This window comes from Urocampus carinirostris, chromosome 7 (genome assembly GCF_059441175.1).
Source record: "Urocampus carinirostris isolate Australia breed hairy pipefish chromosome 7, RoL_Ucar_1.0, whole genome shotgun sequence".
Lineage (NCBI taxonomy): Eukaryota > Metazoa > Chordata > Actinopteri > Syngnathiformes > Syngnathidae > Urocampus > Urocampus carinirostris.
In genome coordinates this window covers 7689017-7704343 of record NC_142355.1, presented here as the reverse complement: position 1 = coordinate 7704343, position 15327 = coordinate 7689017, and the positions used below count along the sequence as shown (strand labels likewise).

Sequence of the window (15327 nt, the reverse complement as noted above, 5' to 3'; positions counted from 1 at the left end):
CAGTCAGACTCTGCAAGATTGATTGACTTACAAGGCATGTTTCGTTTTAATTTTCTGAATTTAGTACGAGACTATACCTGTATCTGGGCTGCAGTTGAACAACAAACAGATGAACTATTGGTAACTTTCAGACAGCTGTGATAGGGAAGAGCGAAGATGATTTGGTCTCATGACATCACCCGTCCCTTACAATAATCGATAGGTAATTCAATCGGTCAGTAAATAAAAACGAGGGAAATGTTTACAGCCTGGAAAAATTGAAGGTAAATGATTTTGTCAATTTACCCCCTCTCTAGCTTCTATACACTTTCTAAGAAAGAGCAAATAGATCACACTAGGACTATAATTTTAGAATAGAAAAAATAATTTTCAGACCATGCTTATGTTGGCTCTAGAATGGAAAGAGCTAAATTGGTAAAATCTCATGTCAGTTAAAGAAATCTCTGGAGGGTAGCCACATCTATGGCCATCAGACTGTTAGGTTCAAGTCTCCAACATTTATGATAAAACGCTCTGAAATAAAAGACAAAGAGAATCAATTAATATTTGATACTTGCAAGGAGAGTTTGGAGAATGTATACCACCAATCACCCAAATGACTCTGAAGAAATCTCCGAATCTCCTTTCTTTTTATTTAGTTTTTGCCCTGTAATACATGAGTCTCGATTTACTGAGGGGCGGGGATTCTATCTAACAAATCGAGACCGTATTCTAACTTTTGCTACGTAGAGTTAATTAATCTTCTTTCGAAGGCCTGCTTTCCAGCCGATGATGACAGGTGACCTCTGTCCTGGGCAAACTCCCCTCCTTCCTCCCAGGCTCTTTGGTGAAGAACAACTTGAGTTATGGCATGAACAGATTTATTCCAGGTCAGGGTGTATCCATTGGTATGTGAGACAAAAGACAGGCTGTACATCAAAAACAACTCATGGCCTTGAAGAGCAGCTTACAGGCTGAGAACTCTTCAAAATGGCTGAGAACACATATAACATATTAAATGTCAACTGTAGGATAAATATAATTATACAATCCTAACACAGACACAGAGAGAGGTCGACACAGTCAGTAGCAAAACGAGAAAAACGCTGTGAATATAAACCTGGACACATTGTTTCAAAGCCAAAAGTAACAGTCTCAGGTATTATGGATTCAAACTAAACAATCTAGGTCATTTTTAATACAAAATAACTGAAATGCTGTTATTTGTGTATAAGGTGTTGAAAAGGGGGAAAACAAAAGTGCGTGCATATGCACTTGAAACGTAAACACTCCCTCTTATTTTTGCCCAACTGCGAAACGTTTATAGTGCTATCTTTTGTCTGCCATTTCGTTGAGACATCATTAATTGAACCTCTGCTGTGCAACTTGTCTCAATTGGCTGATTACACGATAGATCATTAATCATTGTCACACAACAAACTGAATTCAACCTGGGCTAATATCCTGTTCCAGGCCACAGTCAAATCCAGGTATTTCTTGCATTTTTATCATGGCGAGGTATAATTTGCTCTTAATTTAGGGAAGACCTTACAATGTTGCGGCAGGAAGTTCAGGATCTTCATACATCACTTAAGGTAATTTTATTTCTCACATGTGTACTGTTGGCTGTGCAGTAGGTTTCTCTTTAAATCTATTTCCTGTTTAGGAAGAAAGATGGTTCTCTGGGGAACTGAAGAAAGAATTAGACAAAGTCCATGGGCACCTGAAGCAAGTAATTCCTTCAAGATATTTTAAAAAGTCTTAGAGATTCTTAAACTTTCAGAGATGTTGTGAAACAATTTGTTGTAAATTTTACACCAATGCTTTTTCATCCCCATATAATCACACTGTTTTTCCTCAACTCCACAGAACGATGGGCAGATAAGCTCAGAGGATTCAGGTGGGTGTTAACGTAAAACCCATTTGTGTACAATGCATATTATGCCGATAATAACTGCACCACGAATGTGTTTTCTCTTCTCTTAGTATTGGAGAAGAAGTTAAATGAATCAGAGACTGAAAAGTTTAACATTAGGCAAAAAGCAGCCCTACTGGCCACAGAGATTGTAGGTTAGTGTGATCTTTGGACTCTCATCCCTTTGACGATCATGTGTTTGGTATGTTGATGAATTGAACTGATCTTCTTGCATCCACTAGACATCAAGTCCCGTTACGATGAAGAAAAGAGTTTAAGGGAAGCCGCTGATCAGAAGCTTTCCAATGTAACTGAACTGCTTCAACAAGAGAAGAAAGAAAATGAGAAACTAAAGACTGAACTGGTACAAGTCAAACAAAATTGACACTTGAGCTGATTTTCAATTCATTAAAATAATGCTGAAATTTAATGTGAAATTGGTTTGGGTATGACAGTATTACCGGGGTAATTGCTGTTGCAGAAAAGTGAAAATTCATGAAGTAGTGATGCCCCCTCATAAAAGCCCCCAAGGATCAAACTTACCTCAAGATGATGTCCTTACTGACTGAGAGTATGCAACTGTAACAAAATAACCGATAATTATCTATAAATGAAAAACACAGAACACAGAATTGCATTTGAATTACCGTAAATTCCGGACTATAAAGCGCACCCGATTATAAGCCGCACCCACCACATTTTAAGAGGATAACCGCTTTTGTACTTACACAAGCCGCATCTGTATATAAGCCACATGCGCCCACATTGAAACATGTAACACACTCACAAAAGTAACCCAAACCCGACTTTAAGTCCCACGATTGTAACTGAATTTAAAATACACAGTCAACACCACAGCCGGCAAAATGAATGGAAAATTATACCGGTACTTAAGGTTTGATGCAGACCTGCAGAGTCTGGGTCCCGTTGAAAGTAATCCAAGGAAAAAAGTGTATATTTTCAAAGGTAAGGGTGGGAAAAATATATATCCACTATTGCCCGCCACGTCCACAAACACGTCTCACGTTTACTTCACTTCCTTTCACTCTCTGTGGTTTTCGTCCCTTCTTTTTGATACACCCGTACAAAACATATCAGAATAAGTCTCTAAAATAAATACATTACAAAAATATACAGTTGCAAATACATATAATACATGGTTACACATATTTACAAAGAAAGACGGTACACAGAGAGAGTTTTCAAAGCTTTAATAATAATAATAATATAACTTTCATCCCAAACCGTGACTGTTACAGGTAGCAACACGCTACTAGCAACACGCACGCGAAACAGTACATAGGTCTGTTAAAAAAATATATCGGACTTGTTAAATTCACGGTAAACCATCCTCATCTTACCCATTATAACTGTCGCCATCAGAGTCATCTTTCTCGGTATCTGAAAGAAACTTTGTCATATAGTCGTCGTCCCACGCTCCCTTAAACCAATACACGCTAGCAATACGCACGTATAGTAAAGTTTACGTGCAATATCTCTGTTTCCTTCTTTATCGGATTGCTCGATTGCTTTTAGCTTGAAAGCTGCGTCGTGTGCCTTTCTTTTTGCATTTTGCATGATGAGGGTATTTTTACGCTAATTTAATTCACGCACAAGCCAAGAAGTTGCAGTATTCCTCGGCGCATATATTCCACCGGTCTAAATCTTACCTTTTGTACTCGAGCGCTGCTGGCGGCCGTTAGATGAATTACATAAATTGGCGGCATCACTAAATAAGCCGCAGGGTTGAAAGTTTGGGAAAAAAGTAGCGGCTTATAGTCCGGAATTTACGGTAATGGTTTTTATTGTCATTGTCATATTCGCTGTTGCCCTACAGCCTTTGAAATGTGTTTGTGACTTTTTCGGAGTGATTTCAATCCTTTTTTTCTTATTTCTTCGGAATTTCTTTGGATTGTGGCATGTCAATTGTGTTTTTGAGATTTTGTAGCCTACTTCACTTTAACAGATTTAATTTAAGTGATTTCCCTGATTCAACACGGGTAGTGGCAATACATTTTGGATGTGGCTTGTGGAATTGAAAATAGGCTTTCCCAAAACACAGTCACAGTTACTTTGTGATTTACATAGGGCCAGATAGGCCTAGATTTGTTTGTTTGTGCCTTAATAAATTGAATCAACATTTCAAAATTGGATTATATATTTCTTTCGGTTGTCTCTGAGTGATATTGAAATTAGTTTGATGGTCTGAAACCTTTTGTGAGTGAGAAATATGCAACAAAAAGAAAACCTACTTCAAATACTTTTTCACGGCACTTTACATGTCAAACCAGAATCCTTGAATGCACTGGTCTTTTTTCTCTGTATTTGTACAGAACTAACTGCTTTTAATCTGCCCCTAGCTGCAGCGTCCTGGAGTGGAGGATGTTGAGGTATTGCAGAAGGAGCTCGTGCAGGTGCAGACCTTAATGGACAACATGACTCGTGAAAGAGAGGAAGAGTCTGAGCGTCTCCGAAATCACTATGAAGAGCTGCAGGCTAAATTCACGTCCTCAGAGGTAAGATGGGAACAATTCTCGGTTGTGTTAGCGCTTCTCATCACAACCTTCAGTTTATATGCTATTTGCTATTGCTTTTTATAATAAGGTTCTTACAGGCGCTTGAAATCCTTGAAAATACCAGAATATTAATGATGTGTTTTCAAGGATTCAAACACGTTTGAATTTTTGGTGGAGTTCTTGTAACTGCTTGAAATTGCTGCTATGTTTTTTTTAACAAGTCTACCTAAAAATTAGGCCAACACTGCTGTCTGGTGGCTTTTCGTTGCCATTGCATTTATTCTTCCCTCGTAATTAACTCCAGCTGGCATTAGTTTGTAAGGCATTGTGCCATGAAGTGTCATAGCCTGCCAAGAGGACAGGTGCATGCTAACCCTAAAGACAGCACTATAAATTGTGTATTAATGCAAGTATTACAGATTAATATGGACATTTTTTATGGACCAATTAGAAAATTTGCTCCGAAATTGTTTAGAAAGTGCTTAGATTTGGTCATGAAAAAGGTGTACAAACCCTGGTAGTGAACAAGAAAGATTTTGCTCAATTGACAATGCTTTAGGGGTTGGAATTGGGGTGATTGGTCACCTAATAACTCCCAACGAGATGTTGAAAACATCAGTTGGGTTGAGCGAGGGGGATCGGAATCTCCTCCTCTGTATCAATCGCTCAGAAAGAGTCAAAAATGTAAAAGTATAGAGTAAACAAAAGTAAAAAGAAAAATAATAATTACATGAATAACTCTACCAAAGGGGCAAATTGTTGATTTTTTTTATCATTTTTATATTGGCAGTGTTTATCACATTCCAAAATTTAACCCCCCTAAACAAATTTGTTGGCAATTTTGAAAAGTGGGTTTGTTTACATTTTGATTTATTTTTTTTTGTGGATAAAAAAAAAAATCTACACAAATTGAAATGTATTGCTTTTTCTTTTTTGTTTTGTATGATAAGTCCAAGTTTAATATAATCTGTGGATAAGGTGGTAGGAAAAGAGTATCTTACATATTTTCAGGCGTATAGCATACATTGCTATGTATTTTTTAAAATCATCAAGTTAACTGACAAACATTTTTTTTTTTTATTGTTTTATTTCATTGAATATTTTGTTTTGTGCACTGTTATCTATCTGTACAAAACTTCCATATTTGAATAAATAGGAGGGAAATTAGAAATCCGATTCATCGATTATGAAATTGTTAGGTGCAGCCCTAATTCAATTACAATCAAGTGCAAAAATCTATGAACCTAAAAAAATATTTTCTTAATGGAGAAGTATCTTACAGATACCAAAAACCTTGATGATCCCTGATGTATGATACAACAATGTATCAAGATCATACAAAACACACAAAACCTTCTCGCGGGCCACATCTGGCGCCTGGGCCTTGTCATCGACTAATGTAGTTTAGTAGATTTCCATAACAGAGTGTTCTATGGTTTAGAATACACCATACTAAATGTGTTTATTTTTTACATTATGTTTATCCTCACATGAACTCTTTTTCAAGAATGGTGATATGCAGCATAAATCACGCACACCATATATTTTTTCTAAAACCTTTTCACACCTAACACCTGATATATTTTTTAGGTAATTTCCCTGCTATCTAGTAGTCATAATTTAATTGATGAGAACATGTCACACATAAAATGTGTCCCACTCTTGGCACTCTTTGTTCGCATTTGTGCAATGCCCTTTTTGGACTTGTCATTGCCAATAACTGAGTGTGTCTGTCTGCTATCTGTTCTGAGAGACTGTTACCGGTGACTGTTGTTGTATTGTGTCTTACCTTTGTCTACATGTGTTTTCCTCTTCCTCTTTCTTCACTGCATCCACATATTGAACAACACCCCAACACTTATTCTTTCCCCAAGATTCGTAAACTAGAGGTAAACACCATTTGGATTTTGTAAAATCATTTTTGTTTTCACTCCGCCTTTCTAATGAAGTGTTTTTCTTTGAATGTATGGTTGCTTTTTGATATCTTTTGTTGATGTTGCCTAATGTTTTCATTGTCACAAACTCACGCCAGTTTTCAGCTAATGTGCAAAAATGCTTTTGTTGCATTTCATGAACTATTTTTTTTCCTCCAGATGACTATATCACAATTGAAAGCTGAACTGGAGAAGGGACCACAGGAAGTAGCTGTTTATACACAGCAGATTCACCAGCTACAAAGTGACCTGAATGACATTCAACAACAAAACCAGGTAATAGTCATTATGCAGTTTTAAAATCATTGATTCATCTCAACTACATCCACTTTTTTGGTCATGTGTGTATGTAAGAGTACATAGTTGATAGTGTGGAAAAAATGCATGTCTACATCTGCAAGTACAGTAATCCCTCGTTTTTTGGGGGAATTGTGTTCCAAAAAGGCTAAATCCGAAAAGTTGAAACGACATCTCGTTGCTCAAAGGAGCAGTGTGCTCCCGATGGTTGCCTGGCCGGTGCATAGCAGCTGGCTTAGAACTGGTGCAGACCAGAAAACATTTGTTTAATTGAGGCATGTCAAACATACGGCCCGAGGCCAGGTCCTGCCCGTTTGATGATTAAACCTACTTGTTGTCTTCGGGTCAAAATTGACCCGCCACTTTGTTGTTAAAAACCCAGAAAAAAATCCACAAAATTATATTGATTTTACTTTAAATATTATGACTTTTCCTAGATTGGTCCCAACAGTAGAAAAAATGAAAAGTTGTTTTTAAATCTTTCTGACAACCACTGTTCCTTTTCCCTCCGATCTTGTGTTTTCCTTATATCTCCATTCGTCCTCCAGAGTCTCTCTGAAAAATTTGGACGCAAAGAAAAGGAGTGTCAAAAGCTGGAGGAGCAACTTAGAACGGAGAAGACTGCAAAGAAGTCAGGCCAACACAGCCTACGAGAGAGAGAGCGGGAAATTGTGGAGCTGCAGGCCCGAGCTTCTGGAGCAGAAAAGGCCCTGCAGACAGCAAATGCAGAGCTTACAGAAAAATCTGAGGAGATGGCAAAGTTGAAGAGGGAGATGACTGACCTGGAGGTCAAGCATGCGGAACTGAGGGCGGAGAGAAAACAATTGGAACAGCAGAGAGAGGAGAAGGATAGCCAAGGTGCCCAGCAGCAGACTGAAATTGGTCAGGTGAGCCCAACAGTTGTTAAAGGTATTCCCAAGGACATGCAAAATGTGTGGAGATAGTACATAGTTTTGCATAAAATCTATTATATTTCATCAACATAGTTCAATTACTTTCCAAGATAATGTATTCGAGCAAGTCAGTAACCATTTTGGATTACGTGTTAGTCAAAGATTATGAGTGTTTTGAGACGTGTGAGTGTGTGTGTGTGTGTATGGGTAGGTGTAAAGCACATTGTAAAGCGCTTTGGGAGATCTTCATTGACTTGAAAAGCACTATATAAATGCAGACAATTTACCATGTGAGGTTTTTTGGGCAAGGCCGAGACATTATGTCGCAGATGGATGCGGTAATGGAACAACAAAGAGCAAGTAACCAAAAGGGGTCGACCTGGCAAAAATAACACACAAAGAGGTTACAGGGGCCAATGGGGACCGATCAACGAAAGAGGGCCACAGCCTTTTTGAAAAACACGAAGCTGACTAACCAAATTACACGCATTGAGCAGCCTGGCTAACCAGGAACCAACAACGAAAAACGCCTGCGATGACAAATGTGAAGTTGGCCTGGAATAAACAGAGACACAGCAAAATTAGTGCAAACGCCAGGCAAGCAAGGTAAACAACACACAGTGTGTAGCCAACGAGCGCCAACTGGGAGCAAACAAAACAAGAAGCCCTCGGCAGCCCCAAGGCTAACGGGAAGCTGGCCAGACAAAATTATATTAACCGCGAGACACGCACCGAAAAACAAAAACAAAGGCCACTATTGCCTACCTAAACAGAGGAAAAGGTAAACAAGTAACGCACGCTGTAACGGTGGCAGGTAAACATACCTCAAACAGCAAAGTTGTAATTTATCCAGGCAGAAATAAGCTGTATACAATTGCTGTTTAGTAGAATTGCTGTCAGTCTCATAACTGAATTGAATTTTCTTTATTGTCATTGATATCAATGTTGTAAAACATCTTCTACAACAAGATTAGACACGGCACTCCAGGGTAAAACAGCTGGCCTCACGTGTTGTGTTAATGGGATTTTGAAAGTGTTGTGTTCCTTCAATAATGTCATAGCTCTAGAAGAAAAGAGCCAGATCAGTCAACTTTGAGAATAGATTTCTTGAGTCTCCTGGCATGTGGAAAGTTTTGCAACTTTTTTGTAAATAGTGGAGAGGGACAATACACATTCTGTGCCTAATTGGAAATCCGTGTTTGGGAAAATATATTTTTAAAGCCGATTTATTTTAAACTTGCTACATCAGAATTTGAATTTTCAACATAATTGATACTTTGCTTAACAGCACGTGCATCCCCAAATGTAAACAGTCAGCAATTTTGGATGGGTCCACGAGACGCGGTTTGATGTTTGTCAAGGGTCTATACTGATTTTTCTTCAAATGAAAGTGTTAAGTGTAAGGTGTCAATTCTTTGTGACTTAACCGTTTTTTGTAAGTGCCGTTACTTGGTGAGCTGAAGTCAGAGGTAGAAAACCCTCACTTGGTCTATGTGACAACTGACGCGTGCCATAAAGCCTAGCAGAAAAAAGTGTGCTGTTTTCCGGCTAAAATGAACTCTAGAAAGAACCCCAAATGTCCCTGAAAGCCTGGCCGAAAACGGTGGACCCTTATCTGGTGAGTGGAGGTCAGAGAAAGGCCCTCACTCACTTAGTGCAATGCGGCTTTGGGCTATGGCCCAGGCTTGCGAAAAAAGCAATCCCAAAGAGCCTTAATTTAACCCTAACCCCTTTTCCACCCGTTTGTCTCTAGCTCGTACGTTTGTTGTTTATCGATCAGTGCACCTCTGTCGTATCGTAGACTGAAACATTGATCTAAAAACTGCTTTTACCCAACCAAAGCTTTTTTTGTCATATTTCTGAGGTCAGTCACAAAATCAAAAAGGTAAACTTACGCACACACCCAACGAGTCTAATCACAATGCATACAATGTTTCACTACATTAATATCGATGATAATAAAGACAATTCAATATGGCCGCTGCACTGATGTTGCACGAATGTAGATGTGTGCATGTGATGGGAACCATTAATGGACAGCTTAAGGCGCAACAAAAACAGCAAATTGCATGAAAATACAGTATATGGAGAAATGTCTACTCTGATGTGCCCACGTTTGTCTAGCTTCACGCAAAGCTATTGGAGACAGAGAGACAGGTGGGTGAGCTGCAAGGTCGTCTGAAAGAACAGAGACAACTTTCCGGGGAGAAACTGAAGGATAAAGAGCAGCAAGCAGCCGACTTGCATCTGAAACTCTCCCGTGCTGAAGAACAGGTAAACATGAGACTCCGTTTCAGCATGTGTCATTACGGTCCACGAAATTGCAGTTTAAAGATTACAAGCATGTCTCCTTGAAGGCAAAAGAAAGTTCAAATAGGAACGCAGACCTACAGCAGCAACTGGAGAAAGCCAAGCAGCAGCACCAGGAGCTGGTAGCACTGCAGCAGAACACCAATGGAAAACTTCGTGAGACGCAGGTAAAAGAATCAGTCCTTCATTTCCAGTGATTTGATGAACGACACTCCAGCAGTGTTTCCTCATATTGGCCAAATTAAGAGTTCCTCTGGTCTGCAGAGAGTCCTTTTCTGAAGTGTCACAGATTTTTTTTTAAAATAACTACAAAAATTAATTACCCGTAATGCCTTCTTAACTTTGGTTTCCAGAAATAATAATTTCAATCCAAAACTCTTTAATGAGAGCAACTCAATAAAAAAAAAAACATATACATTTATGTGTAATTTACTTTGAAATAAATGTAAATTATTTTATTAGAAAAACAAGTTCAAATATTATCGTTAATTTTTTTTCTATTAGCTAATAATTCTGCTAATTTTAAGTTTAATGTTTGGATTTCACAAGTTGAAAATCTAGTAAAATCAGGTGGAAAACAACTCCAAAATAATCCAAATATATTTTTTTAAATTACAACAAAATTAGTCACCAAAATGATTTGCCTATGTTACTTTCTGAACAGTGGTTCATCACAAATAATTAATTATATCCAAGCCATTTTAATGAGAGCAACTTTATATGTTTAGCTAAAGCTACACAATAGACTGTATTGAGTATCTAAGTGCTAATATTTAACTGGAGCCCCCAATTTCTTTTTTAGCATTTAACAGTGCTTTCTGATTTTTTTTCAATTAAAAAAAAAATTACTTTGGCTCAAAAAAGTTCAGAAACACTGATCTTACCTACGTCAATGCATTAAACGAATTTGCATTAGTCTATCAAGAAACTATTACAGTCAATCACTATATTTATATTTATCGTGTTCACTAATCCCTCGTTTTTTACGGGGGTTACATCCTAAAAAAGACCTACAAAAGCCAAAACCTGCAAAGTAGAAACATTTATAACACTTATTAATTAGATACGCTACTATACATGAAAACCAATTAACAAACCCTATTTACAGGATCAAGCATTTGTTTAATAAATAAAACAACTTTGCTATTTATAAATAACTTCTATACTGTAAAATTATATTTAAAAAAAATATCTTGCTCTATTGAATCAAGACACTATCCCATTTTTTTCTTCAGATGATATTTTTTTCTTCAAGTGGACGTTATCGAAAAACGAAAAAATGGCATTCAGAATGCAGAACACAATTCACAATGAAAATCCGCAGCGAAACCGCTAAAAGTAAACCACAGCAAGGGATTATTACATTATATATATATAGATTATATACCGGAGCCATATCCCTCTAGTGGGGGCGGCTAGAGTCAAAAACACATTCCTGACTCTTTCTGGGAGATTGATACAGAGGAGGGGATTCCCAGCCCCCTTGCTCAACCCAACTGATGTGTTGGGAGTCATTAGGTGACCAAACCCCCCCCAATTCCAACCCCTAATGCCAAGCGCCAAGAAGGGAGGCAATGAGTACCAATGTTGTAAGTCTTAGGTGTGACTCGGCCTAGGCTTGAACCAGCGACCTCACAGCCTCGGACCGGGCGCCCTAACCCCAAAGCCACCGAACTAAGTAAACCACAGCAAGGGATCATTACTTTATAAATAACATTGTTATGCCACCATGCAAAGATTTGATTGTATTATACCTTAAAAGGGTTCACAACAACCACTCAGGAAATAGACTTTAAATCAGAATGTTTCCCTGTGAATGCCAAAGTGAGTGTTCTCACATATTCAAAATTGTCATTCCCATTCAAACGTGTTTTGCTTTGGGCACATTTTTATCACTCATCGTGAGGTACCAACTTATTGTGAAATACCAATTTGCTTGAAGAAAACGTCGTTTCATCCCTGCCGCTTGCCGTACTTTTTTGTAGACTGACCTGGAGCAAGTCTTACGCCAGATTGGGGATAAAGACCAGACCATTCAAAATTTGGAAGCCCTGCTGCTAAAGAGTAAGGAGATTGTGACCCAGCTGGAAATTGAGAGGGAAGACTTGTGTGCCAAGATACAAGCCGGCGAAGGAGAGGCTGCTTTGCTCCACCAACTCAAGGAGAAAAACCACACACTACAGGAACAGGTTAGAGACATTCTTGCACAGAAAATGCGCTACTGTTAAGATAAAAGTAGTAAGTTTTTTTCATTAAAAAAAAAAAAAAACATTCTATTTTTACTTAATTTTTGGGACCTACAACTGATGCTAATCTAGAAATAATGGACAATTGACAAATTATTAATAAATCATTGTTGAAAAAATCCACTCATGATCATTTTTTTACTCGCTTGGCTCACATTAGCTGCGACAGGCCTGCAACCAGTTGAGGATGTCCTTTGTCCCCTGCCCGAAGATAGCAGGGATGGGCTCCAACAGCCCCCAAGACCCTGTTGAGGATAAGCAGTGCGGAAAATAGATGGATCGATGGCTCACAATAAAAGAGGCAAAAAATAAGATGATTTAGAGAATTTCTTATCTAAAGGTTATCCGAATAATCTCATCTCATCTCATTAGCTGCACCGCTTATCCACAGTAGGGTCGCGGGGGTGCTGGAGCCCATCCCAGCAAGCAGTGGGCAGGGGACACCCTGAACTGGTTGCCAGCCAATCGCAGGGTATCAGAATAATATTTGATAATAAAAACACTTTTTAAGTCATTTGCTATTCTATCATTGCACTTCTAGGTTTTTATTAGTCTCTGTCCTTGGCAGTGTTCACAAAAATGTATTATCTTGAAAACAAAGTGAAACTCTTTGGATTCCATTAAAAATGCAGCTTATTTTTTGACGTAGTTGTTTTTTTTCTGGTCTTTTTTTTAATGTGAATATATTCTACTTTCTGGTTTAAACTGCACAATCCTTTAATTCTTACTTTGTGTCGGGGCTTTAGGGTGCAATGGTGTCTCCTGAAGTAAGACCTTATGTGCCAAGCTAGTGTTTCATATTATTCGTTAGGCCAAAACTTTTGTTTCTCTCACTATCTCACAAGCTCATCAAAAGTTCCCCCATTATGGCAAGGGCATAACCATCAAAGAAAAAAAAATCATGGATGTGAAGGCATTAAACATTTGCTTATTTTCTCGATATAAAGGTAACTCAGATGACAGTCAAGATGAAGAATCAATCGGAGAGCAACAAGCAAGCTCTGGAGAATCTGCATAAACAAGTTCAGGAGCAGAAAACTGTCCTGCGTTCGTCCCAGGACCGGACCCACGCGCTAGAAACTTCTGTTTCTGAACTCAATGCTGAGCTTGCTGACAGCAAGGAGAAGGTGACCCAGTTGGACTCTCAGGTAGGTTGTAAACTCTTTGAGAGATTGAAAGGATGCTAAATAAATACTGTAAACTCTGGATTATAGATTACACCTGATTAAAAGCTGCATGCTTGAATTTACGAGCAAAATTAAATGGTCATGAAAAAATGAAATTCACATCCATTTCTTACATTTTAAGTCCGGTTAACACCTGGTGCTACCGCGTGTGTAATTCGGCCTTGTTGTCTTTGGCTGTTGAATACCACAGCGCTGTGCACCTGCACACCCTACGCCATTTTCTTCTGCGCCGTTTTTCAGATCTGCTCTGCGTTGTTTACGTCACATGTTTTTAGATGTGAATATTTAAGATAGCGATTGCAAATACGAGCACATATTTACTACTGCGCCAATAGAAAATGCAAATGAGGACTGCGTTGACTAAAACCTCGGCCCTACATTTCTAGACTACAGTTCCAGGTCAACAATGCTGTGGAGAATACTGCCAAATTGCAACACAGGCATGTGTTTTGTGTCTTTGGTGGTTGCTGCATTGTTGTACTACATTGCATTCCCTAGTTATCATTCCTCAAGGAAACTTCAGCAACTTGATAACAATGATATGGAAATAAAAGTGTCATGTTTTTGATAGATATTTTGACATAAATTTGCTTCCACTGCTGTAAATTGAGAACTTAATAAGTGGGTGAAAAAGTTTGAAAGAGCTGTACGGATATTGAATCTTTGTTTCTCTCTGTCGCCATCTACTGGCTTGAACTCATGATTGCAGCCTTCGTCAGCCCGTTTATGATGCTAGTGCGAGTACATGCATTTTTTTAGACGCGTTCGAATAAACTCTTCTTATTTCTTGGGGTTCGGGTTGGCATTTGAACTTTACTTGAAGTGGGCCTTTTCCTACTTCCACCATTTTCATGTGACAAAAAAAAAAGATAACACGACGGGCATGCCATCACTATCCAGCATTCTCCCCAGTCCCGTCTCCTTCTACAGCTCTGATAAAAGTAAGAAGAAAGCAGATAGGCAAAATGTTTGATGAAAAATCGGAATAAAACGTTTCACATTTCATTCAGCTCAAATGAAATATGAGGTGCGACATTTAAAAAAATATTGCCGCTATCATGACTTTATGCCAAGTGTAACATGATTTGCGTTCAAGTACATGGCAGTTTTTAAACGCTCGAAAAAACTCTTCTTTTTAAAGAAAATCTTTCTTGGGGTTTGTTCCGCCCCGAACAGGCCTGATAAAAGAGGGATAAAGCAGATAGACGCAATGGAAAACAAAGCATAAGGGCTCTTTAAATTCAGTTGTCTATTCTTAACACATACGTAATAGAGAAAATATGTAACTTTAACTTTTTAAGAACACCTCAAATAACGCACCCCACATTTAAATGTTGTGAGTATGTTGTGAACAGGAATAAAGTACTGTCATATCTTCCATTTTGCTTATGTATTATATGAATAATGTTGACAAAAATATAAATTATTTACCTCAGAGCGCGTCATAAATGTTTCCAGACATCTTTTCTGTAGTTTTTAATTTAGAGAGCATGCGTTGTGGAAAAGAGCAGCTCGCCATTGTCCTCAGTGCCAACACAAAAGAAAAAGAATAAGCCGCACCATATTTAATGCGGCAGCCTTTAAAATTTTGCCAAAAAGTAGTGTCTGGAATTGACTGTAGTCACTGATGATTTGGCCTGTTTCATTTTAGCTGAAGGCAAAAACTGAGATGCTGCTGTCTACGGAGGCAGCAAAAGCTGCACAGAAGGCCAACCTGGACAACAACCTAGAGTCTGCCCAGCATGCACTCCAAGACAAACAGCAGGTGACTTGTAAGCAATGTTCCCTCTAAGCTGCGTGTGTGCGCAATTGCGCACTGCCCAGAGCTTTTCTGCACACAAGAAAATCTAGCCAGCTCACAAAAATCATGGCTCGAAATTGCTAATTAAGAAGCAAATTAAGTCAAAGTTACGGTGCATGGAGGTAAAAATGCATGGGTTTCCCTGACGCTGTGTTATAAATGCTGTATTTTGAAGTTAATGTCGAAGTAGAACGAAGTTGAGTAAAGTTAGTAGAGTGTTTCGAGAACCGGCCTCTTCGGCTCGGCTGA

At 38.5% G+C, this 15327-nt stretch overlaps 1 protein-coding gene across 2 annotated transcripts in view; it reads left to right on the top strand.

Annotated features, from left to right (window-relative positions):
- The window catches only part of eea1 (early endosome antigen 1), a 47687-nt gene that overhangs the window by 7838 nt on the left and 24522 nt on the right, over positions 1-15327 (top strand). Inside the window, exons 4-17 of one of the 2 annotated variants that reach the window (XM_088339632.1) lie at positions 1520-1574; positions 1646-1711; positions 1849-1879; positions 1966-2049; positions 2137-2258; positions 4255-4410; positions 6285-6299; positions 6504-6620; positions 7190-7528; positions 9659-9808; positions 9892-10011; positions 11830-12033; positions 13038-13238; positions 14929-15042. In XM_088339632.1, coding sequence (XP_088195758.1) covers positions 1520-1574; positions 1646-1711; positions 1849-1879; positions 1966-2049; positions 2137-2258; positions 4255-4410; positions 6285-6299; positions 6504-6620; positions 7190-7528; positions 9659-9808; positions 9892-10011; positions 11830-12033; positions 13038-13238; positions 14929-15042 — 1774 coding nt within the window. The remainder of the gene's footprint in view (positions 1-1519; positions 1575-1645; positions 1712-1848; positions 1880-1965; positions 2050-2136; positions 2259-4254; positions 4411-6284; positions 6300-6503; positions 6621-7189; positions 7529-9658; positions 9809-9891; positions 10012-11829; positions 12034-13037; positions 13239-14928; positions 15043-15327) is intronic. The other variant, XM_088339633.1, reaches the window with a different exon arrangement.